The sequence below is a fragment of the Ochotona princeps genome, chromosome 29, assembly GCF_030435755.1.
Source record: "Ochotona princeps isolate mOchPri1 chromosome 29, mOchPri1.hap1, whole genome shotgun sequence".
Classification (NCBI taxonomy): Eukaryota; Metazoa; Chordata; class Mammalia; order Lagomorpha; family Ochotonidae; genus Ochotona; species Ochotona princeps.
In genome coordinates this window covers 226,146-249,199 of record NC_080860.1, presented here as the reverse complement: position 1 = coordinate 249,199, position 23,054 = coordinate 226,146, and the positions used below count along the sequence as shown (strand labels likewise).

The window sequence follows — 23,054 nt, the reverse complement described above, 5'->3', positions numbered from 1 at the left end:
CAGACTGAGCTAGACTCCAGCACCCACTGGAGTTTGAGAGAGCCAGGGAGGATATAGGATGGGTTGGGCTAGGTCTCGGTACCCACTGAACCACTTGAGATCTGTATCTGGGCATGGACCAGGTGTGGCTGAGCTGTAGCATCCAACAGTAAGAGCCAGAATGGGTGTGGGCCAGTTGGGTAAGTCCACTATTCCTGCCAGGACAGGAGGTAGATTAAGTCAATCCTGGGCCAAGGACTCACTAGTGTGTGCCAGTTCTGCCACTGGGAGGAAACCTGATAGAGGAGCTTGAGGAATTCCTGTCAGGATGCAGTCCCTTTGGGTGAAGGCAAGAAGGCTGGGAGCAGCCCATACCAGGCCAGGCTGCAGTACTACCAGCATGTATGTAGATCAGGTCTGGGGACAGGCCAGGTTAGGCTGCAGTACCCACAAGCATGAGCTGGAACTGGGGACAGATTGAGTTGGAGCAGGCTATAGCACCTGCCAGCAAATGCCAAGGTGAAGTGGGCCATGCCAGACTGGGCATCAGCATCCACCAGCACACATGAGATTTGGTGTGGGTGTGATTTTTGCAAGCTCAGCATGTGGGACTGCGGGGGCCTCCCCTGCTGGGCTACTGCTCCCACTGGTGACTTTGAGAATTGGGAGCAGGGACAGACCAGGCTGGGGAGAGCTGTAACATCCATCGGCCTGCATGTGAACTGGGTTGGGGGAGAGCCAGGTTGGGCTAACCACTATATCCACTGGTTCATGCATGAACCAGGGTAAGTGCAGGCTGGTTGGGTTCTGCCATAGTATCGCTAGCAAGTGCCTAGATCAGAAACAAATCCTGTCAAGTTAATCTGCAGAACCACCAGGAAAGTGCAAGATCCGGCACTGACAGTGGGGAAACTATGGACACCTCTCTGATGGGTTGTAACTCCCACTGGTGAGCATGAGAACCAGGGCTGGGGGAGGGCCTGGCTAGACAAGACATGGCACACACTGGCATGAGTGTGGGCTGGATAGTAGGGTTGGTCAGGCTGAGCTGGGCTTCAACACCCATTGACGTGCAGAGCTGAATGGGATGTGAGACAGATTGGGCCGGTCTGATGCACATACTGGCAAGCATAGGAACCAGGGCTGGGGGTGGACCTAGTGTGGGATACTCTGGGTCATTCCAACTAGGCTGCAGCTCTCACTGGTGTATGTGATGGCTGAGTGTGTGGTTGGCAGGGTTGAGCTTGACCACAACATCCATCGGCTTACCAGAGATGGGGCTGGTGGGCCCGGCTTAAGTCCTCACCTTGAATGCACTGGGATCCCATTTGATGCCGATTCTAATTCCGGCAGCCCCTTCCCATCCAGCTCCCTGCTTGTGGCCTGGGAAAGCAGTGGAGGACGACCCAGGGCCTTGGGACCCTGTACCCACATGGGACACCCAGAAGAAGCTCTTGGCTCCTGGCTTCGGACTGGCTCAGCTCCAGCAGTTGCGGCCACCTGGGGAGTGAACCATCGGATGGACGACCTTCTCTGTCTCTCCTCCTCTCTGTATATCTGACTTTGTAATAAAAATAAATAAATCTTAAAAAAAAAAATCACAGAACTAAATGCATAAATGTGTATTAGAGGCATGTAAAAGGGGTATAATCTAAGATCTGTAACTTGATAATAAGGACAATGGATCGTACCAATCTGTTTATTTGTCAGTGTCAAGTTATGTAAGATGTTACCACTGGTGACAATCTGAGGGAAGGGATACCTGGTCAGCTCCATTACTGCTGACCAGAACAGGAGAAAGGTGTTTCTTTTAAAATGCCCAAACCCAGAATGGAGATGCCAGTTTGTGAATGCTGACATGATGAAGCAAGCGGCCTCAGACCAAGGGGATGCAGCAACCTGCCACAAATTGAGACTCATGCAAGACCAAGAGTAGGTAAGCCTGGAGACGGAGGCCCAGGAGAAGGGGGCTAACATCAACATTTAGTAAAATAGGGGTTGGGGCAGGGGTTCCACACTGGCAGAGTGGGTAAAGCTGTCACCTGCAGTACGGTGTCCCACTTTTGATCCAGCTTCCTGTCAATGTTCGTTGCAAAGCAGAGGACGACTGCCCAGGTCCTTGGGCCCCTGCAATCACGTGGGACACCCTGAAGCTCCTGGCTCCTCAGAAGCCCAGTTTCACCCATTGCAGCCATTTTAAGTGTGAATCAGTTGCAGGGAATCTGTCTCTCCTCACTTTGTAACTCTGCCTTTCAAATTTAAAACAAAGAAAACTTTGTACTGGAAGAATACCCAACTTTTTTTTGAAGATTTATTTATTTTTATTGGAAAGGCAGATGAAATTTACAGAGATAAGGAGAAAAAGATCTTCCATCTGCAGGTTCACTCCTTGAATGGCTACAATAGCCAGAGCTGAGAGATCTGAAGGCAGGAGTCAGGAGCTTCTTTCTGGGTCTCCCACAGGTGCAGAGTCCCAAGGCTTTGGGCCATCCTGCCCTGCTTTCCCAGGCCATAAGCTGGCAGCCCATTTGATATTTCTGCACTGCAGGTGGACGATTAGCCTACTGAGCCATTGCTCCAGATCCCTCAAAGAGTGAATTTATACTGTTAAGCTGCTAAGGACTTGTCATAGTGACAACAACTACTGTTACTTACAGTAATAACTTGTTATAGTAACAACAGAAAACCAATACACCCCATAGCTCTTCTGCACCCTTGCTCCTCTCACAACCGTTCTCCAGGGTCTGTATTTCACTTTCTGTCCAGCTACAACACCACATTTGAAAGCGGGCGACAGCAGTCACAGTCCCGACCACAGCCGTGGCCCTGGCGTCCCTCACCGCGGACCCCCGGCGCAGCTGGCAGCGCTGCCTGACCACACAGCCGGCCTCGGCCCCAGACCAGCCTGAGGCCAGCATCGGGCCCACGCCGGGGCCGGAGCACGGCCGCCACCACCCGAGCGCACCCCCGGCGGGCGCACGCCCAGGGCCGCGAGGGGACCACCGGCCGCCCGGGCAGGCGTCCCTCCACCACGGACCCGGGGGCACCGCGCGCCCTCACCGACTGGCCTCGGCGTCCGCGCCCGGCTCCGCGTGCCGCCGCCCGGTGTTGCTCAGCACCATCGCGCCGCCAGATCTCCTCAGCTTCCCCGGAGAAATTTGGCGCGCTCCCACCTGCTCTCGCGAGAGACCGAGGCGTCGCGCCCTCCAATCAGAGAGGGAGGGAGGCGTATCTCAGGGGCGGGGCAGAAGCGCGGAGCGGCGTGCGGCAGAGTAGGAAGCTGGTGGACACCACCCCCTGGGGCTGCCTGAGGCCCCGCCCCGCCCCTCGCCCGAGGCCCCGCCCCTCGCCCGAGGCCCCGCCCCTCGCCCGAGGCCCCGCCCCTCGCCCGAGGCCCCGCCCCTCGCCCGCGGCCCCGCCCCTCGCCCGCGGCCCCGCCCTGCACAGGGCTCCCGGCAGCGGCCGCCCGGACTCCCCCACAGGACCGGCCGGCGGCGGGGCCTGAGGTGGCGACCATGGCACCGGCTGCGTCGAGGCTGCGGGCCGAGGCCGGGCTTGGGGCGCTCCCGCGGCGTGCGCTCGCCGCGTACCTGCTGCTCCTGCGGCTCCACCCGGTGCTCACCAAGGCGGCCACCAGGTGGGGTCGGGGCCGGGCAGGCGGACCCGCGTGGGCCTCCCGGGGCGGGCTTTCCCAGCGGGGAGAGGGCCGAGGGTGGGCGCTTCTGCCGAGGGGACACTGGAGAGGCCGAGGGGGGAAGCAGAGTGGCCGCCGGTGCCAGGGCCCGCGGGCGCGTGGGCGGCTGCCCCAGACAGGCAGGAAGCCCGTGCGCAGTGTCACAGCCTCACACCGGGACACAGCGTGGATAGCTCACAGATCCCATGTGGGTTTCCGCGTTTTCCTTGCGCTCTTGTGTGTCCGTGGTTAGAGTTCATTGCACTCCTGTAGCCGTTTCAGCAAACTCAAAACTGTTCCCTCCTGCTGCCCTTTGATGCCACACACCTTCCTGACCCCTGGAATAGCAAACATCTTGCAAAATTAGGTAACGAGCCACAACAAGAATTTTTTTTTAAGATTTATTTGATCTGAAAGGCAGAGTTAGAAAGAAGAGCCAGATATTTCCTCTGTTGGTTCACTCCCCAAGGGGATAGCTGGAGCTGGGCCACTCTCAGGAGTAGGAACTTCTTCCTGTCTCCCATGTGGGATTGCGCTTTCCCAGGCCTTTAGCAGGGCGCTGAATCTGAACTGGTGCCCTTATGGGATGCTGGAGTCACAGCAGCTTACGGTGCTAGACCGTAGTGCCATCCCCCAATAGTGACATCCATGGAGTGTGTGGGTGAGACAGGGAAGGACTTTATATTGATGACGCCTGCATAAGGATCCTTCTGGGGCTCACACAGGGCTTGGTGTGGTAAGCCTCTGCATGGGGTGCAGGGTCTCCTCCCAGCTGTTGCACTTCCTATCCAGTTTTCTGCTTATCGTCTGAGAAAGCAGTGGCGGGAGATTGAGAGGAAACTGCAGGCTCCTGGGCTCAGATCCTGGCTCAGCTCCTGCTGTTGCGGCCATTTGGGGAGTGAACCAGTGGATGGAAGACCTCTCTCTGTCTCTGCCTCTCTGTAGATCTGCCTTTCAAATAAAAATAAATAATTTTTGAAAAGCAAGGAGGTTCAATTCGTGCCCACCTTAGTATGATCTCAGAGCACAGAGGAGAGGGACCAGAGAGAGTACTGGTCGCCCTTCCTTTCTGATCTCCCTCTTTGTCGACAGTGGCATTTTGTCAGCACTTGGGAACATCCTGGCCCAGATGATTGAGAAGCGAAAAAGAGAAAACTCACCAAATCTAGATGTCACTAGGCCTCTCAGATATGCGGCTTATGGGTGAGTAACCACAAGGGGGCAGGTTTACCCCGTAACTGATTAAGTAGACCGAGTGTATAGAATGGGCCTCAGATATGCCGCTCCTGGGTGAGCAAATGTAGGAGGGAGCATGTTTGGGCCGGGCGTGGTAGCTCAGGGCCTCAGTGCCTTGGGACTCTGCACCCGCGTGGGAGACACAGAAGTTCCTGGCTCCTGGCTTTGGATTGGCTCAGCTCCAGTGGTTGAGTCCGCTTTAGGGAGTAAAGATCTTCCTCTCTGTCTCTGCTTCTCCTGTAGATCTGACTTTGCAATAAAAGTAAATAAATCTTAAAAAAAAAAAGAGGGTCAAGTTTACCCTGTAACTGGTTAAGTAGACCAAGTGAATGGAAAAATATAATTTGCAAAAATATTTTTTAAAATACTGAATCTTTATGGGGCAGGCCAGAAGACCTTATGTAGTTTATGTGGTATATATATCCTTGTTAAAGTTTTTATGTTGAATTGAGTCAATAGGAATGGCCATATATTTTTTAAGATGTTTATTATAATTGGAAAGGCAGATTCAGAGAGAAATATCTCTACTTGTTTATTCCCCAAGTGGCCACAGTGTCCAGAGCCAAGCCAATCCTATCTGAAACCAGAAGCCAGGAGCTCTTCCGGGTCTCCCATGTGGGTGTAGGATCCCAAGGCTTTGGACCTCCTCTGCTGCTTTCCCAGGCAACAAGCAGGGAGCTGGATGGGAAGTAGAGCAACTGGGACACAAACTAGTTCCTACATGCGATCCCAGAGCTTGCAAGGTGAGGATTTAGCCACTGTTGGCTCCCTACTGATGTACCTGGAAAAGCCGCAGAAGATGGTCTGAGTACCTGGGCTTGACCTGGATGGAGTTCCAGGCATCTTACAACTTTCCTGGCTCAGCCCAGCCTTTGTGGCCATTTGGAGAGGGAGCCCAGGGATAGAAGATGGATTTTCCCTCCTTCTCCTCTTTCTGCCTCTCTTTCTGATATTCTGGCCTGCAAATCTGTCAGTCTTTTAAAAAAGGAAGTCTGAAAGCCCAGTGTCCCATTGTGATGGCTGGATCATCTACTACTCTGCATTGCAAGAACCAGGATCCCATACAGACGTTGGTTCAAGTCCTGGCTGCTCCACTTCCAATCCCTGTTTGTGGCCTTGGAAAACTGGAGGATGGCCCAGAGCCTTGGGATCCTGCACCTGTGTGGGAGACCCGGAAACAGTTCCTGGCTTCTGGCCTTGGATAGTGCAGCCATTTGGAAAATGAACCAGTGGAAGGAAGATCTCTCTGTCTCTCCATAAATCTGTTCCGCCTTTCCAATAAAAATAAATAAATCTTTTTTAAAAAGGAAGTATGAGTGTTTTCATATTTCCTGTAAAATTTAAAGGGAAAATACAAAAGCAAAAACAAAAAGATGGCGGACGTGCTAATCTCATGTTGCTTCCATCGCCAGCTTCCTGCTAGTGCCTGGGTTGGGTCCCTGCCACTCGTGTAGGAAAGAGTGGAGTCTGGGCTCCCAGCTTTTGCCTGGCCCAGACCTGCAGCCACTGGAAGTCAACTACTGGATGGAAGATCTTTGGCTCTGTCTGTCCTCCACTGTGTCTGTCCCTCCTCCCCCAGTTTTCTCTCGCTGTCTTGTTTTCAGCCTTTCACATACACACATAAGGAATGTAAAAAATCTGCACATATATACCAAATGTTCCCAAGTATGTAAAGTAAATGATATGGTGGGTCACTCCACAGACACCCTACAGGTGCTTTTGCATCCTGTGTTTTTGTTTGTTTGTTTGTTTACTTTTTTATTGTTATCATTTTATGATTCATTTCCGTAGGCCCTGGGATTTCCCTTATCCCCTCCCCCAGCCCCTCCACCCTCACTGAGTTCCCTATATCATTACTATAATATAGTTCTTCACACACAGTCATATGTCCATTATTGTGGGCATGGACAATGACAGAGAGTCCAGCATCCTATTGTCAAAATATAGTAAACAGTTTCGCTGGGAGTCCATCTTTGGAAGTAGAGATGCATACAGCATTGTATCCTCACATCTGGATATGACAGTCTCCATTACACAGTTACTGTACATCCCCTTAAATGAAAAGCCACAAAACAGGAGGAAAAAAAAAAAAATGAACAACACCATGAAGTTAAATAACATGCTACTATGACAGAGCTTAGAAACCTCCCCAAGGAGAAGAATCTAATAACCAGAAGTACAATGACCAAGAGCAAAAGAAGAGACAAAGGCATAATGAACACTCCCCTGCATAATGAAGACTCCCCTGCAAAGAGGCAAAACCCTTTGCCAACCTCAGAGTTCACTGAGGAAGACATGGAGAAAATAGAAAACTTCTTATTAACAACGAGAAGCATGTAAAGCAGGCATTCAAGGAATTTAAAGAATATGTCACACAGGAAATGAATCAAATGAAAAGTGATATATCAGAAACAAAGAATACAGTGTAGTAAATTAAAAGTACAGTGGAGAGTCTCCAAAATAGAATGAAGGAGGCAGAAGAATCTCAAAATTAGAAGATATTTCCTGTTACCGGGGGAAACAAACAAAAAGCTGGAAGCAGAGCTGGGTCAGGCTAAAAAAAATATTCAAGAATTGAAAAAACTATTAAAAGGCCAAATATAAGAGTTATGGGAGTCCCAGAAGGTGCAGAAAGAGAAGCTGGGTTTACGAATGTATTTAATGAAATAATGAGGGAAAATTTCCCTAATCTAGAGAAAGAATTGGGAAACAACATTCAGGAGGGGCACAGAACTTGCATCCCGTGTTTTTGATAGCATATATATTTTTTAATTTATTAATTACATTGTATTATGTGACACAGTTTCATAGATACTGGGATTCTCCCCTTTGATAGTATATTGCACAATATGTGACGTTGTGTAAGCCTTTAAGAATTTCTGGTTAATTTCTAAACTTGGTCTCCAAAATGACCGACCCTGCTTGTGGCCCCTGCAGGATCATGACAGCCTGCAATTCTGAGCTGTTATCAATCCTTTACCAAAAACAGACTTCAAGTAATTTTTGCCCTTGTTCAGATGCTTATCTTATAATTTCCTATAAAGCTAAAATATTGATATAAAATTAAAATTTAAAAATATACTAATAAAGTTTTTCCCACTTGTAAGTTTTTAAAACTCATATATTCAATCCTGACATTCTTTTCCTTTGTGGACTTTTTTTTCTTTTTAAGATTTATTTATTTTTATTGGAAAGGCTGAGAGAAGGAGAGACAGAAAGACCTTCCATTTGCTGATTCACTCTCCAAGTTGCCACAACAGCTGGAGCTGAGCTGATCCAAAGCCAGGAGCCAGGAGCTTCTTTTAGGTCTTCCACGCAGGTGCAGGGTCCCAAGGCTTTGGGCTGTCCTTGACTGCTTTCCCAGGCCTCAAGTAGGGAGCTGGATGGGAAGTGGAGCTGCTGGGATGTGAGCAGACACCCATATGGGATCCCAGCACATGCAAAACGAGGACTTTAGTCAGTAGGCTATTGTGCTGGGCCTCCTTTGTGGACCTTCTTATGGGAAGGTATTAGAAATCATCTCATGTACTTCCTTCTACTTACATAATTTTGTATATTTTTTGAAATAATTTTGTTAAGGTTTATTTTTTTTACCTCAAGGCAAGTCACAGAGAGAGCCTGGTAGCAATAGCCATGGCTGGGCCAAGCCAAAGCATCAGCAGGGAGCTGCAGGAGAAAGTACCTCAGCCAGGTGCTCAGGTGGGATGCCAGTGTTGCCAAAGGTGTCTTTACTCAGAGTGCCACAGCGCTGGCATATCTTGATACTGTTCTGTTGTTCCCTTTAATAGCCTTGTGATTTTGTTTTATTGGCAAATAGACTTCTGTTTTGATTTTTTAACTTTTGTTTCTATTTTCACACTTGTGTAGCAGTTTGTCTCATTATCACTTATCGAAACCCCCAGTATTTTGAAATTATAACTTTGCCCAAGATACATTTATCTATGTTACAGGTGGAGTTTTACAGAGAAAAGAGAGATCTTCTATCCTGGGGTTCACTCCCCAAATGACTGCAATGGGCAGAACTGTGTCAGTCCACGCCAGGAGCCATGCTTTTCTTCCATGTGGGAGGCGGGCTTTCAAATACTTGGGCCATTTGCTGCTGTTTTCCTGTGCAGACTGGCAGAGCACTGGGGATTCAAAACCCAGAGCACGTTCAGAATACTAGAATCATAGGCAGTAGCTCCACCTGCTGCACCACAGTGCTGGCCTGAAGATGGCAACTTTATCACATTCTCATTCTCATCTTTTTAGGCCATTATCTAGACTCAAAGTTTTACATTTTCCCCCCACTTACTTGAAAGGCTTATAAAGATGTCTCTGACCTGCTGATTCACTTCCTTAAATACCTACAACAGCCAACCTAGGCTGAACAGAAGTTAGGGGTCAGGGCTCCTAGCCAGGTCTCCCATGTGGGTGGCTGGAATTCAGTGTTTTTTTTTTTTTTTTTTTTTTTAATTCAAGTTCTTGAGTCATCACTTCCTACCTTCGAGGGTGTGCTTTGTTGGGAAACAACCTCTAATTAGCACTCCCCACAGTCCCCACATGAGCTGTGGACTTCCCAAGCACTGGTTGTCTCCTATGGCTGCACGCTCCTTAAGTCAAAACCACAGTCTAAAGATCCCCGCCCGTTACTGCAGCTCTGATGGAGGGAGGTATTACTCACCACACAATCCTCCCCTCCTTTGCAGGGGAAGAGCATGTCAACTTTGTGACCAAGATGAGGAGCAGCTTCTGGCCAGCTCTGCAGACGAACTGGAAAGTGTGGACACCCTTGCACTTCATTAACATCAGTTATGTCCCTCCACAGGTGAGTGAGGGCCAGGCTCAAGCTCCGCCAGAGTTTCTTTCCCATCAACATTTTTTTTTTTTGCTTAGCCCCAAGATGTTGTAAATTTTCCAAAGCCCTGTTTTCATCCCAACTTTTGGACTTCTGGTCCATAACTGGGCTTTGCTCGCCACCATGAATCAATGACAATAGGTGTCTCCTAAATATCTGTCATACAATACCCAGTTCAGCAAATTCTATTAAACAGCCCTCGGGCCAAGTGCATCCTCTTGGCCTGTGGCCTTGAAACTGCAGCAGAGCACACAGGCGGGTGTTGTGTACTATAGGTGGGACAAAAGCCAGCAAGGAGCATGTGTCATGCCTCACCTGCAGCCACAAAGCCACTCCTGAGTGGCCTTCAGGATTCCCGGGGACTGGGCAGAACCAGGGGAGACCTTGTCTGGAGAGGTTGGTCTGAGAGCCCTTCAGCGACTTCTGGGTGCAAAGGGGTCGCTGTGGAGGCAGCTGGTGACAGGCAGACAAGAAGTGTTGGAATTGGGATCTGTTCCAGAAGGGTCCCACAGAGCTTGTGTGGGTCCTGCTCCTGGTGCCCAGTTTGCTGTAAGCATCACCATTTCCAGCTGTCCTTATACCATACTCGGGGTACTCTAGCAGTTTAGGGGCCAGCATAGCTCAGACACTGATGAACAGTAAGGGAGAAGGGTTGGCAGAGCATGGACTCCACTCTGCCCTCCTTCAGGGCTCACACGACAGTTCTCCTATGGAGCCCCTGGGCTGGGTTCTGCTCAGCAGACTCCTCCCCCAGTGCTGGAAAAGCAGACTGCAGTGACCCACAGCTAAGACAAAGTGAGTCTCCCTGTAGGGAACCTCACAGAATTCACATTGCCAGCCCAGAGCCATTCTTCTAAACAGATCTGTTAACTGTTGAAAGGGTAGCAAGAAGGCAGGTCAGGGTGCACAGCAATACATGTACCACAGCAGCTGCACACACCACACACAGACACAACACCTGTGTGCAATACACATGTACCATAGCAGCTGCACATACCACACACAGGTATATGCACACATACAATGTTTGTGTGCAGTACACATGTACCATACACACAGTTTGTGTGCAGTACACATGTACCATAGCAGCTGCACATACCACACAAGTATTTGCAAAACGCCTATACACACTGACACATGTGAACCGCACTCATCCACATACCTGCATTCTAGCCAGTGTACACACACTGACACATACGTACATACTAAGAAGTGGCAGAGGGCTCATCAGTTACAGCAGGAGGCAAGTCTGTCAGCAGCACAGTGGGATGGCTGTGAGTGAGAGGGGAGAGTCAGGTGCACTCGGGGAAGACAGTGGATGGGCAGGTGGGTGGATGACCATTCAACATGCAAGACTGAACAATGCGATTTGTCCAGGGTGACTGGTGCTTGACAAGTGGGCATGGCTGTCACCCAGCTTGTCTGACTTCTCTTTGGCAGTTCTGGGTGCTCTTTGCCAACCTGGTGGCTCTCTTCTGGTACACCTACCTGGCCTCTCTGAGAAAGTGACAATGGCCTGGGGAGGACATTGTGTGCACTGTGAGGGACAGAGCCGACCCAGTTGGGACTTTATCTGACTACATGTGATTCAACATGTCATAAAGTTATAGATGATGAAGCAAAAATCTCTCAATGTTAGAATCTTGCTGCTGACATCACAAACTCAAACCGTGATGGATACAATTAGGATCACATAAACTAATGTAGCTTCTTTGGTGATGACTTTAAATTAAATTAAAACTTCTGAGAAATTCTCAGAATTTATTCTTTGTTGCTTTGTAAGAAAAAGGTAGTCAGATTTGTGTGTGTGTTTGTGTGTTGTGAAATACATGTATGTAACATTGGTCATGTAAGTGCACAGTCAGTGGCATAGACTGGAGTCACCATACTCTGTGACTGCCATCGCCACACATTTCTAGGACTCTTCCTTTTGCCCAAAATCTGTCCTGTGAAACACTGACTCCTTACTCCGCATCTTCCTCACCCGTGGTGCCCACCACTCCACTGCCGTTATGACTCTGGTTCTAGGCTTCTCTTAGGCTTCTCGTTGCAGGGTCTTACACAGTGGTGCTGAGGCACTGAGTCTCTCATGAATGGATCACTGCCCTTGTAAAAGAGGCTTCGCAGAGATCTCCCCTTACACCCTCCATGGCTGCACAGTGAGGACACAGCATCCCCCAGCTACCTGAAGCCCTTTCTCTCCTTCTCGTTTAAGGTTCAGTCAGAATGTAATCAAGGGCCAGCACTGTGGCACAGCAGTTCAGGCTGCTGCCTGCATTGCTAACTTCCCCCATGAGCACTAGTTCAGTCTCAGCAGACCATGGGGTTCATCTTTAGGAGAAGCAACTGAACTGAGCCTGGGAGGAGGCAGGGTATGGTCCCAGATGCTGCAAACAAGTGCCACCCAGCACCAGGGAACTTAAGGGTCTGAGCCTGCCACAGACTGCCGGGACACATGAGGACAGTGAAGAGGAAGCAGGCTGAGGGAGAGATACCTTGGAGGAGGGGGTGATGGGGCGTGAGGGAGCCACCCTGACCCGGAAGCATGATAGGACGGGCATGGGGTGTCCACCACCCAAACCCCATTACCTGACAACTTTAGCTTCCATGGTGGAAAGGGGGTTTCTGTGGATGTAATTCAGAGTGTTGAGATAGAGGTTGTCCTAGATTTTCAGAGAGTTCAGCCATTAGCACGGACTGCTAAGATCAGAGCACCTTCCCCAGATGCCCCGGGACAGGAGGGGAGCACCCAAGGGATGCAGGAGCGCTGCAGAGCTCCGGCGGGCAGCCTGGCCGGCACCTCCCTCATGCAGTGAGAGGCACGATTCGCGCAGGTAACAGAATTCTGACACGAATTTACATCCTCTTGGGCTGAATCAGGTGGTTCCTCACAGCTGCAGGCTCCCAGGAAGTCAAGGTGGACGTTCAGGGTGTGAAGCTGCACAGCCCAGCTGCACTACTTCGCCGACAGGACTCAGTGGAAGCATCAACCCCAACCAGCCTGCAGGAAAGGACAGGAGAGCCAGAGAGAAAAATCCGTCCGATGACTCACTCCCCGAGTGTCAGCAACGGCCAGAGCTGAGCCAATCTGAAGCCAGGAGCCAGGAGCCTCTTCCAGGTCTCCCACACGGGTGCAGAGTCCCAAGGCTTTGGGCCGTTCTCAATGGCTTTTCCAGGCTGCAAGCAGAGAACTGGAACGGACGTGGAGCTGCTGGGATTAGAACCAGCGCCCATATGGGATCCTAGTGCATGCAAGGCAAGAATTTTAGCTGCTAGGCTACTGTGCTGGGCCCTCAAAATTAATTTTTTTAAAAAATGAACCATTTAGGGACCAACATGATAGCCTAGTGGCTAAAGTCCTCCCCTTGCATGTGCCGGGGTCCCATAAGGGTGTTGGCGTGTGTCCCGGCTGCTCCACTTCCCACCCAGCTCCCTGCCTGTGTCCTGGGAAAGCAGAGGACGGCCCAAAGCCCTGGGACCCTGCACCGCGTGGGAGACCCGGAGGAGCTCCTGGCCCCTGGCTTCGGATCCGCTCAGTTCCAGCCGTCCTGGCCACTTGGGAAGTGAACCAGAGGACAGAAGATCTTTCTGTTTCTCTTTCTCTCTGTAAATCTGCCGTTCCATAAATGAGTTTTAAACACATATATAAACTCCGACCGAGCGCGCCACTCCCGGCGGCCCCCGCGCGCGGAGGCGGGACTTCCGCTCGGCGGGCCGGAAGCGGCGGGCCCGGCAGTGGGCGGCATGGCGTTCCGGCAGGCGCTGCAGCTCGCGGCCTGCGGGCTGGCGGGGGGCTCGGCCGCCGTGCTCTTCTCGGCCGTGGCGGTGGGCAAGCCGCGCGCAGGCGGGGACGCGGAGCCGCGCGCGGCCGAGCCGCCGGCGTGGAACGGGAGCGCGCGGCCGCCGGGCGTCTGGGACCCCAACTGGGACAGGTGCGCGGGCTTCTCGCCATTTCTCCGTCCTGCGTCGTGGGTGCCCGGGGTGTGGGTACTCGGGGTGTGGGTGCCCGGGTGTGGGTGCCGGGGTGTGGGTGCCCGGGTGTTGGGTGCTCGGGGTGTGGGTACTCGGGGTGTGGGTGCCCGGGGTGTGGGTGCCGGGGTGCGGGTGCCCGGGGTGTGGGTGCCCCGGTGTGGGTGCTCGGGGTGTGGGTGCCCGGGTGTGGGTGCCGGGGTGTGGGTGCCCCGGTGTGGGTGCTCGGGGTGTGGGTGCCCGGGTGTGGGTGACCCGGTGTGGGTGCCGAGGTGTGGGTGCCCGGGTGTGGATGCCATGGGTGTGGGTGCCTGGGTGTGGGTGCCATGGGTGTGGGTGACCCGGTGTGGGTGCCATGGGTGTGGGTGCCAGGGGTGTGGGTGCCGGGGTGCGGATGCCAGGGTGCGGGTGACTGGGGTGTGGGTGCCCGGGTGTTTGTGCCCGGGTGTGGGTGACCACAGCCTGCGCACTGGGCGTGCGGAGCTGGCCGGGCTCCTCCTGATGCAAGAGGCCGTCGCATTCCCATGTCTTCTGCTGGCGTTTATGTCCTGTGTGGGGCGTGTGTCAGCTGCGCCCCAACACTGAGCGCCGGCCGAGCGGCCGCTTCCTGTTCCCAGGCTTGCTCAGTTTACCTAACATGCTGTGTGCTCATCTTGCTGCTGTTGGGTGTCCTTCCCTACCTCGTGCCATGATGGTTTCTGATTGTTTTATGACCAGGTCAGTTCTGTCCAGGTATTTTGTAGAAAGCCCTCAATTGGGATTTGTCTGAATTTCACATGACTGTAGTCATACTGGTTTTTTTTTTTTTTAAGTCAGCCCAGTGTTCTGGATCTTAGTCCTCTTAGCCAGGAGCCAGGAGCTCCTCCAGGTCTCCCATGCGGTGCAGGGTCCCAAGCTGTGGGCCATCCTCTGCTTTCCCAGGACACAGGCAGGGAGCTGGGTGGGAGGTGAGCAGTTGAAAATAAATAATTTCTTAAATGCCTACTTTTTAAAAGATTTATTTTTATTGCAAAGTCAGATATACAGAGAGGAGGAGAGACAGAGAGGAAGATCCTCCGTCTGATGATTCACTCCCCAGCTGACCGCAATGGCCAGAGCTGTGCCAATCCGAAGCCAGGAGCCTGGAGCCCCTTCTGGGTCTCCCACACAGGTGCAGGGTCCCAAGGCGTTGGGCTGTCCTCTACTGCTTTTCCAGGCCACAAGCAGGGAGCTGGATGGGAAGTGGGGTAGCCGGGATACGAACTGGCACCCTTATGGCACTCCTGCGCATTCAAGGCAAGGACTTGAGCTGCTAGGCCACTGCACCGGGCCCTGAAAATAAATAATTAAAAAAAAAATGTTTATTTTGGGGACTGATTCCATGGCCTCAGGCTGTGGTTTCAGCATCCCATTTAGGCACTTATAGGAATTCTGGCTGCCCAACTTCCTGTTCAGCTGCCTGTTTTTGGCCTGGGAAAGTAACGGGGGAGGATGGCCCAAGTCCTTGGGACCCTGCTCCTGCTTGGCAGATCTGGAGGAAGCTCCTGGCTCCAGCTTTGGACTGGCCTAGCTCTGGCTATTGCAGCCATTTGAAGGGTGTTCCACCTGATGGACGATCTCTTTTTGTATCTTTGCTTTTCTCTGTAACTTTCAAATAAAGAGAAACTTTCTTACAAAAAGTTTATTTCCATCTGCTTGTAATATGGCTGTGACACCCAGGACTGGTCATGTGAGAACTGGGACCCTGGTACTCCATGCGGGTCTCCCGCCTCTGAAGCGTCTTGCACTGCCTGCAGAGCATCGTCTGCAGGCAGCTGGAGCTGCAGCAGCGCTGGTGTCAGGAACAGTGACTTAAGATGCAGTGCCACAGTGCTTTCCCTCTGGACTGGAATGTGTATACTGTGAATAGTCACACTGTGTTTCAGGAATGTGTATACTGTGAATAGTCACACTGTGTTTCAGGAATGTGTACACTGTGAATAGTCACACTGTGTTTCAGGAATGTGTACGCTGTGAATAGTCACACTGTGTTTCAGGAATGTGTGCGCTGTGAATAGTCACACTGTGTTTCAGGAATGTGTGCGCTGTGACTAGTCACACTGTGTTTCAGGAATGTGTGCGCTGTGAATAGTCACACTGTGTTTCAGGAATGTGTGCGCTGTGAATAGTCACACTGTGTTTCAGGAATGTGTACACTGTGAATAGTCACACTGTGTTTCAGGAATGTGTACACTGTGAATAGTCACACTGTGTTTCAGGAATGTGTGTACTGTGAATAGTCACACTGTGTTTCAGGAATGTGTACACTGTGAATAGTCACACTGTGTTTCAGGAATGTGTACGCTGTGAATAGTCACACTGTGTTTCAGGAATGTGTGCGCTGTGAATAGTCACACTGTGTTTCAGGAATGTGTACGCTGTGACTAGTCACACTGTGTTTCAGGAATGTGTACGCTGTGACTAGTCACACTGTGTTTCAGGAATGTGTACACTGTGAATAGTCACACTGTGTTTCAGGAATGTGTGTACTGTGAATAGTCACACTGTGTTTCAGGAATGTGTACTGTGAATAGTCACACTGTGTTTCAGGAATGTGTACGCTGTGAATAGTCTCACTGTGTTTCAGGAATGTGTACGCTGTGAATAGTCACACTGTGTTTCAGGAATGTGTACGCTGTGAATAGTCACACTGTGTTTCAGGAATGTGTGCGCTGTGACTAGTCACACTGTGTTTCAGGAATGTGTGCGCTGTGACTAGTCACACTGTGTTTCAGGAATGTGTGCGCTGTGAATAGTCACACTGTGTTTCAGGAATGTGTGCGCTGTGAATAGTCACACTGTGTTTCAGGAATGTGTACGCTGTGAATAGTCACACTGTGTTTCAGGAATGTGTACGCTGTGACTAGTCACACTGTGTTTCAGGAATGTGTGCGCTGTGACTAGTCACACTGTGTTTCAGGAATGTGTGCGCTGTGACTAGTCACACTGTGTTTCAGGAATGTGTGCGCTGTGACTAGTCACACTGTGTTTCAGGAATGTGTGCGCTGTGACTAGTCACACTGTGTTTCAGGAATGTGTGCGCTGTGAATAGTCACACTGTGTTTCAGGAATGTGTACGCTGTGAATAGTCACACTGTGTTTCAGGAATGTGTACGCTGTGAATAGTCACACTGTGTTTCAGGAATGACTAAGTTTTGTATGTGTCAAGTACAGAAGCAGCTTTTAATTTTTTTTTTAAAGACTTACTTATTTTCATTTGGAAGAGTTAGAGAGGATAGACACAGAACAGAAAGATCCATGTGCTGGTTCATTCCCTGCAGGACTGCCGTGGCTGGAGCTGAGCCGTTCCAAAGCCAGGAGCTTCTCCCAGATAGCCCAAGCGGGAGCAAGGGCCCAGGGACACAGGAGCCCGTTCTCTGCTACTTTCCTAGACCGGAGACAGGGAGCTGGATGGGAAGCGGAGCAGGTGCCAACAGGATGGTTCAATTGGCTAGTTGTGTGCCTCGCAAGCGCCAGCATCCCATACGGGTGCCAGTTCATGTCCTGACTGCTTCATTTGCCATCTACACCTGGGTAGGAGACCCAGAAGAAGCTCCTGGCTCCTGGTTTGGATCAGCTTAGCTCTGGCCGTTGTGGCCCATTGGATAGTGAACCAGCAGATGGAAGATCTTTGTCTCTCTCTGTCTATAAAGTCTGTCTTTCCAATAAAAATAAATAAATCTTAAAAAAAAAAAAATGGATGCCCATATGGGATGCTGGCACTGAAAGTAGAGGCTTAGCCTATTATGCCATGGTGCTAGCCCCACTGAACGTGTTTTTTTTTTACCGGCTAGCCAGCTGGCTAGTGGCTGCCCCCTGGACATTGCAGCAAGGCCGTCCGACACTCCTGCTCCCTGCATTGGCTCCTCCGTTGGCCTGCTTTATGTCAGGTCTGGCATTGTCCGCTCAGTGTCAGCAGCCTCTCCTTCCTGAACATGAGCTGTGCAGGGTCCTTGCTTGTCTGTTGCATGCACCATCCACCACCCTGTCCTGGCGGCTTTACCACGTGTGGGGTGGAGCTGTGCTTGTGAGCTGAGGGTCTGGGCTTCTGCCCACACTCTTCTTGATTAGCCTGCTGTCTGGGGAGCAAAGGTAACAAGGACATGCCATCTGTTTCCACTGCAGGCGAGAACCCCTGTCTCTAATCAACCTGCGGAAGAGGAATGTGGAATCTGGAGAAGAAGAGCTGGCTTCCAGGCTGGACCACTACAAAGCCAAAGCCACTCGGCACATCTTCCTCATCAGGCACTCCCAGTATCATGTGGATGGCTCCCTGGAAAAGGACCGCACCCTCACTGCACTGGGTAGGTGGCTGGGTCTCAGCCTCTCTTGCACTCCGTAGCTGCCGCCTTCTTTTTTAAAGGTTTATTTATTTTTATTTGCAAAGTCAGATACGTATAGAGGAAGAGAGGCAGAGAGGAAGATTCTCCATCCAGTGATTCACTCCCCAAGTGACCACAACAGCCGGAGCTGACCAATCTGAAGTCAGGAGCCCGGATCCTCCTCCAGGTCTCCCACGCGGGTGCAGGGTCCCAAAACCTTGAGCCGTCCTCAACTGCTTTCCCAGGCCACAAGCAGGGAGCTGGATGGGAAACGAGGCCGCCAACATTAGAACTGGTGCCCATATGGGATCCCGGCTCATTCAAGGCGAGGACTTTTAGCTGCTAGGCCACCACGCTGGAGCCGTGGCCTTCTTGAAGGTTCTTTAGACACACCTCAAATCTGTGTCAAGGGCTCCCAGGCCAGGCTCATTTTGTCCTTATTGGTCAGTGTTAGCTGAGCTGGGCAGGAAGCAGGCTCTTCTTGAGGCTCTTGGAAGAGAGACCATGTCGGTCTTGCTTGCCCATGGCCCAGTTTAATGCACAGTCTAGCTGGGGCTTCGGTGGTGCTGGAGGTCGCGCTCCTCGTGCCTCTATGTGACCCTGGTGTCCCACAGTCACAGGTCAAGTGGGTCACTTAAAATGGGATAAATGAATAAGAGAGGGCAGAGGACACTAAGCCTGTCCCCCGTGGGACTCCTGGATGTCTGTAAATGGCTGTTTTCTGCTGGTGTCCCCAAGGCCCACCCAGCCCTGGAAAGCTGCTGCTGGCTCCATGTGGAAGCAGGAAGTCACAGCGTGCAGCAGAACTGACTTCTGAGATGCTAGGACCCATCCAGCGGACTCTAGACCTCCAGTCCCTCTGGACACTGGTGTCGTGTGACGTAGTTGAGTAAGAATGATGTTAGGGACTCAGGAATAATAAACCCAAGTCATCCAGTCTGGTCCTTGGTTTTTGAAGTTTATGTATTTTAAATGTGCTTGGAAGGCAGATGACAGAGGCTGGGTGAGAAATCTGTTGACTTACCCTCCAGGTGTCTGCCATAGCCTGGTCTGGGCCAAGCCAAAGGTAGGGGCCCTGAACAGCATCTCCAGGCTCATACATGCAAGGCAGGGACCTAAGTGCTTGAACCCTGACCTGGTGTCTCTGGGATCCATTAGCAGGGAGATGGGTTGGAGAAGCCAGGACTGGAACCAGGGACTCCAGCTCGGATGCAGGTATCAGTAGCAACAGTGTAGTGTGCTGTGCCACATTGCCTGCCCCAGTTCTTAGTATTAATGGTGTCAGATATATTTTTATTTTCTTCATATGAGGGTTTAATAAGTGTCATGGCTTGCACAGAGTAAAGGAGGATTCCTAGGTACATGCAATTCTGAATTCCACTTTGAAGGTCGTGAACAGGCTGAACTAACTGGACTCCGACTTGCCAGCTTGGGGTTGAAGTTTAATAAAATCGTCCATTCCTCCATGACTCGGGCGATAGAAACCACTGACATCATCAGCAAGCACCTGCCAGGTGAGTGCTTGGAGCCAGATCCAGGGCAGCTTGTGCGCTGGCCATGGCGGGGGTTGCCGTGATCCCCAGCTACGGATGTGACGGCTCCCCTGGGCCTCCCCTCAGGTGTCTGCAGGGTCAGCACAGACTTGCTTCGGGAAGGCGCCCCCATTGAGCCTGACCCGCCCATGTCTCACTGGAAGCCAGAAGCTGTGGTAAAAACACCCCCCAGCGAGCGACCCTCCAGCCCCTGGGCTGCTGCCAGGGAGTCCCTGCCTTGTGGGCCTGCCCTGATTCCAGCTCCTTCCACACTGACGATCCCTTGCTCTGCCCCCAGCAGTATTACGAGGATGGAGCCAGGATTGAGGCTGCCTTCCGGAACTACATCCACCGGGCAGACGCCAGGCAGGAAGAGGACAGTTATGAGATCTTCATCTGTCACGCCAATGTCATCCGCTATATTGTGTGCAGGTAGGCACTGCCCAAGTGCAGGCTAAGATAACTTCACACTTAGCAAAAAGCAGATAGAATGGAATTTGGGGGCACCCGTTGCCCAGGTGTCCCTGGACCCATCTGGAGTGGTCGTCTGGGTTGGACTTCCTGCACAGACAGGCAGGGTGGCTCAGGGTCCTGCTCAGGTGCCTTTGTGAAGACATGCTTTCCCTCAGCACCTTCGGAGGTTGAGTGATCTTGTTTCCTGGGCTCAGCCAAGGGTGGTTAGTGTCTGGCAGCGGTCATCATGCTGGGGTCTGCCTGGGTCAGTCCTTAGGTCACACTAGGACTGGGGTATCTGTGGGGCTTGTGCTCCAGGACTGTCGCTACTGGCAGGCCTGCTGGGGGGCGGGATATACCTGTGTCTTCTGCCTGCCGTGTCAGCAGACGTCTCAGACTTGCTGCAGTCCCCAGCCAGCCACTTCTCCAAGTGCCATGCAGCAGGGGCCACACGTGGGGGCAGGGAGCTATTTGAGGCAGGCAAAGGGTTGGCCAGATCTTTGCCCAATGTACAAAGTGGAGTGAAATCTTGTTCCCCATCAGTCCATAGGGTAGTTCTGTTGCTGTGTGGAGGTGAAACACCCCAAGAGACAAGTGTGGTCACATCCAGACCCTATCCCTGTGTGGCACAGCTTTCCCAAGACACAGTGTGGACATCTTGGGTAGTGTGGTCAGGAGACAGGCAGTCCCCTAGAACACAGGGATGTTGGGGAGCCAGATGGCTCAGTTCACAGCCACTGTGGACCAGAGGACCCTGCTGGTGGGAAAGAGTGGTGGGCCTATTTCCCTTCATAAGAACTGACCTCCAGGGGTGCTGCCCCTAGCACACTTGACAGTGATGGAATGATGTCTGTGCTGTTAACAGCTCGTTCTCACCAAGGATGCATTACCAGATCCTCAGGAACTTGTCTGAGTGTTAGGAGGCGTTGCTGTGTGGGCCTGTGTTGTGCTGAGCTCCTGGGGTTAACCCGAGGACGCTTCAGAAGGAAGCTGGTGGGTGGATGGAAGGGGGCATCAGCTTATCAAGACCTGCTGCTCAATGGCTTGCAAGGAAGTGGCAGTAGCACTCAGCTCTCCCAGGCTATAGGTCGCTGCATGGGTCCTGGGGGACCTGGAGTTCCTCAGAGGAGGTAGATGGCATTCCCGGGCTGCGCAGCATCTTCATAGGAAGAAGCCAGGCACTGCATGGAGCCAAACCCTAGACCCCTTGGTGATGGGTTAGTTTGCACCCACCTCAAACAGCCTTGCTGGAGGGTGGGGATGATGTTAATGTGGGGTCCCTAATGGGGAGCTGCTGGCCTTGTGGCCAGGCCTGGCTCCAGAAGGGTCTTCCTTCCCCCAGGGCACTGCAGTTCCCGCCTGAAGGCTGGCTCCGGCTCTCCCTCAACAATGGCAGTATCACCCACCTGGTGATTCGGCCCAACGGCCGGGTGGCACTCAGGAGCCTTGGTGACACAGGGTTCATGCCCCCTGACAAGATCACACGGTCCTGAGGGCTGGCTGCCCATGGACACTGCAGGCCTGTCTTCTTGCACAGACTGTGACTTGAAGTGCTACCAGTTCTTCTGGCCCAATGAAGAAAGGAGCTCTTGGGATCAGGGGGCCAGAACAGGCTTGTGGGGGTTCAGAAGCCTTCTTCTTCGACATCGGAGGTCAGCTGGAGGCCTGTCTGGGGACTGACGGTGTGGTCACTGCCGGACCACAGCATGTTGTCTCCAAGGGGCCCTGCTCCACCAGCGGAGTCTGTCAGGCCAGAGCGTCGGAGGGGAAGCCGTGCCCGAGGCTTTATTCATAACCCACTTTTCATTTCTAAAACCTTTTTTGTCACTTCAGTGTGTCAATTAAACCGTATCTTCTACTGTGCCCTCCTTACGTTGGAAACCAGTTTCTCACTCCAGAGTCGGAGATGCCTGAGGCTGTTGGTTCTGCACTCGTTCAGGACTCACCAGCTGCTCAGGCGGGGTACAGGAGTGAGTCTGCACTTGGACCTTTGACCTTGTGGTTGCCCAAGAGGACCAGGTGCGTGATGGCCCCATACTGGTTGCCCTCTTGGTGAAATGCAACTGAGCACACTTGTGGGCATCACCTTTCCCCCCCCCCCAAGTGTGTCATGGAGGGAAGCAGAACAGCGCAGTCTCTTGGTCATACATCTTACGGCCATTCCTCTGCATAATAAACCCTTTCTGGCTTTCTTAACAGCTATGGCTGTTAAGAGGACAGGGCCAGCAAATCCTGTCTGCTCTCTGATGGCCTCCCTGGGGGAAGGGAACTAGTGCTAGCTTCTGAGGACAGACACAGGCAGATGGGGGTGGAGCTGGGGCACAGCCAAGCTGTGTCTGGGGCAGGGGGCTCTAGGAAAGCTCTTTGCTGGGCCCCACACCCACTCACACAAGCAGGCTGTGGTGCCCTGTCCACTGGAGACCACATGTCCTATGGTTCTTGCACTGCATATAGGATCTCCTGATGTAGAAACAGACGACCCAGTCCTGGCCGTGGATGCCATTTGCAGTGAACCAAGATGCAGGATCTCTCCCTGCCACTCTTTAAAATAGACAAATCTTTTAAAATTCTGGAGTGAAAACTCGTGCAGCTCAAGTCAAGGTTGGCAAATTAGGCTGGAATTTCAGTGTCTGGGAGCACAAAGCCACCACAGCCTCCACAGGAAACCGGATTGTTTCCTGCCCTAAATTCCTAGCCAACTTTGCATTTGTGGTAAGGACTTCTTGCACTTGCAAATAGCACAGTGACGACGGCTTGCGGGGGGGGGGGGGTGTCTCACTTGTCTGTGATGGACAGGGGAGGGGCAAGCAGAAGTGCTGGGGGATGCCAGAGCAGGTGGAGGGGGTCCCTGAAGCTGCAGCAGCAATACCCCCAAATCGGGGATGGGGTGCCACTAGGTGGCAGTGTAGACACAGCTGAGCATACAGAGGGGAGAGTAAGTGCCTCTAATAGGCTGGGCTGGAATCCCACCCACAACCAGCCAGACCCTGGCCACGCTTTGCACTGTGCCCCGGTGGGTGGCAGGGCAGGTCTGA

The 23,054-nt window shown here is 52.2% G+C and overlaps 3 protein-coding genes across 4 annotated transcripts in view; 2 read left to right on the top strand and 1 right to left on the bottom strand.

Moving 5' to 3' along the window:
• Positions 1-3,165, bottom strand: part of POLE (DNA polymerase epsilon, catalytic subunit) — a 55,092-nt gene extending 51,927 nt beyond the window's left edge. The window contains exon 1 of the mRNA XM_058656684.1: positions 3,040-3,165. Within this exon, the coding sequence (XP_058512667.1) occupies positions 3,040-3,101 (62 nt within the window). The 5' untranslated portion in view covers positions 3,102-3,165. The remainder of the gene's footprint in view (positions 1-3,039) is intronic.
• Positions 3,166-3,459: 294 nt separating this feature from the next.
• PXMP2 (peroxisomal membrane protein 2) lies at positions 3,460-11,550 on the top strand. The gene is made up of 6 exons (XM_058656999.1): positions 3,460-3,616; positions 4,745-4,855; positions 5,433-5,457; positions 6,493-6,517; positions 9,577-9,695; positions 11,166-11,550. Exons 1-6 carry the CDS (start codon positions 3,495-3,497, stop codon positions 11,232-11,234), a joined length of 471 nt encoding a protein of 156 aa, XP_058512982.1. The 5' UTR covers positions 3,460-3,494; the 3' UTR covers positions 11,235-11,550.
• A 1,891-nt stretch (positions 11,551-13,441) lies between these two features.
• PGAM5 (PGAM family member 5, mitochondrial serine/threonine protein phosphatase) lies at positions 13,442-21,882 on the top strand. 2 transcript variants are annotated; one of them, XM_058656737.1, is made up of 6 exons: positions 13,442-13,657; positions 17,838-18,016; positions 19,423-19,548; positions 19,654-19,742; positions 19,868-19,998; positions 21,362-21,882. In XM_058656737.1, exons 1-6 carry the CDS (start codon positions 13,470-13,472, stop codon positions 21,510-21,512), a joined length of 864 nt encoding a protein of 287 aa, XP_058512720.1. In that variant the 5' UTR covers positions 13,442-13,469; the 3' UTR covers positions 21,513-21,882. The 2 variants fall into 2 exon arrangements, with proteins under 2 accessions (XP_058512720.1, XP_058512719.1); XM_058656736.1 differs by having other exon boundaries at positions 19,865-19,998.
• Positions 21,883-23,054: the final 1,172 nt, after the last annotated feature.

What these genes read in the sequence shown, in the direction of transcription:
- PXMP2 (XM_058656999.1), top strand. Translation starts at nt 3,495, where the DNA reads ATGGCACCGGCTGCGTCGAGGCTGCGGGCCGAGGCCGGGCTTGGGGCG. An exon ending in CTCAGATATGCGGCTTATGG is followed by an intron (nt 4,856 to 5,432) that starts GTGAGTAACCAC and finishes TTATTCCCCAAG; the next exon opens with TGGCCACAGTGTCCAGAGCC. An exon ending in TCAGTTATGTCCCTCCACAG is followed by an intron (nt 9,696 to 11,165) that starts GTGAGTGAGGGC and finishes TCTCTTTGGCAG; the next exon opens with TTCTGGGTGCTCTTTGCCAA.
- PGAM5 (XM_058656736.1), top strand. Translation starts at nt 13,470, where the DNA reads ATGGCGTTCCGGCAGGCGCTGCAGCTCGCGGCCTGCGGGCTGGCGGGG. An exon ending in TGGGACCCCAACTGGGACAG is followed by an intron (nt 13,658 to 17,837) that starts GTGCGCGGGCTT and finishes TTTCCACTGCAG; the next exon opens with GCGAGAACCCCTGTCTCTAA. An exon ending in ACTGGAAGCCAGAAGCTGTG is followed by an intron (nt 19,743 to 19,864) that starts GTAAAAACACCC and finishes CTCTGCCCCCAG; the next exon opens with CAGTATTACGAGGATGGAGC.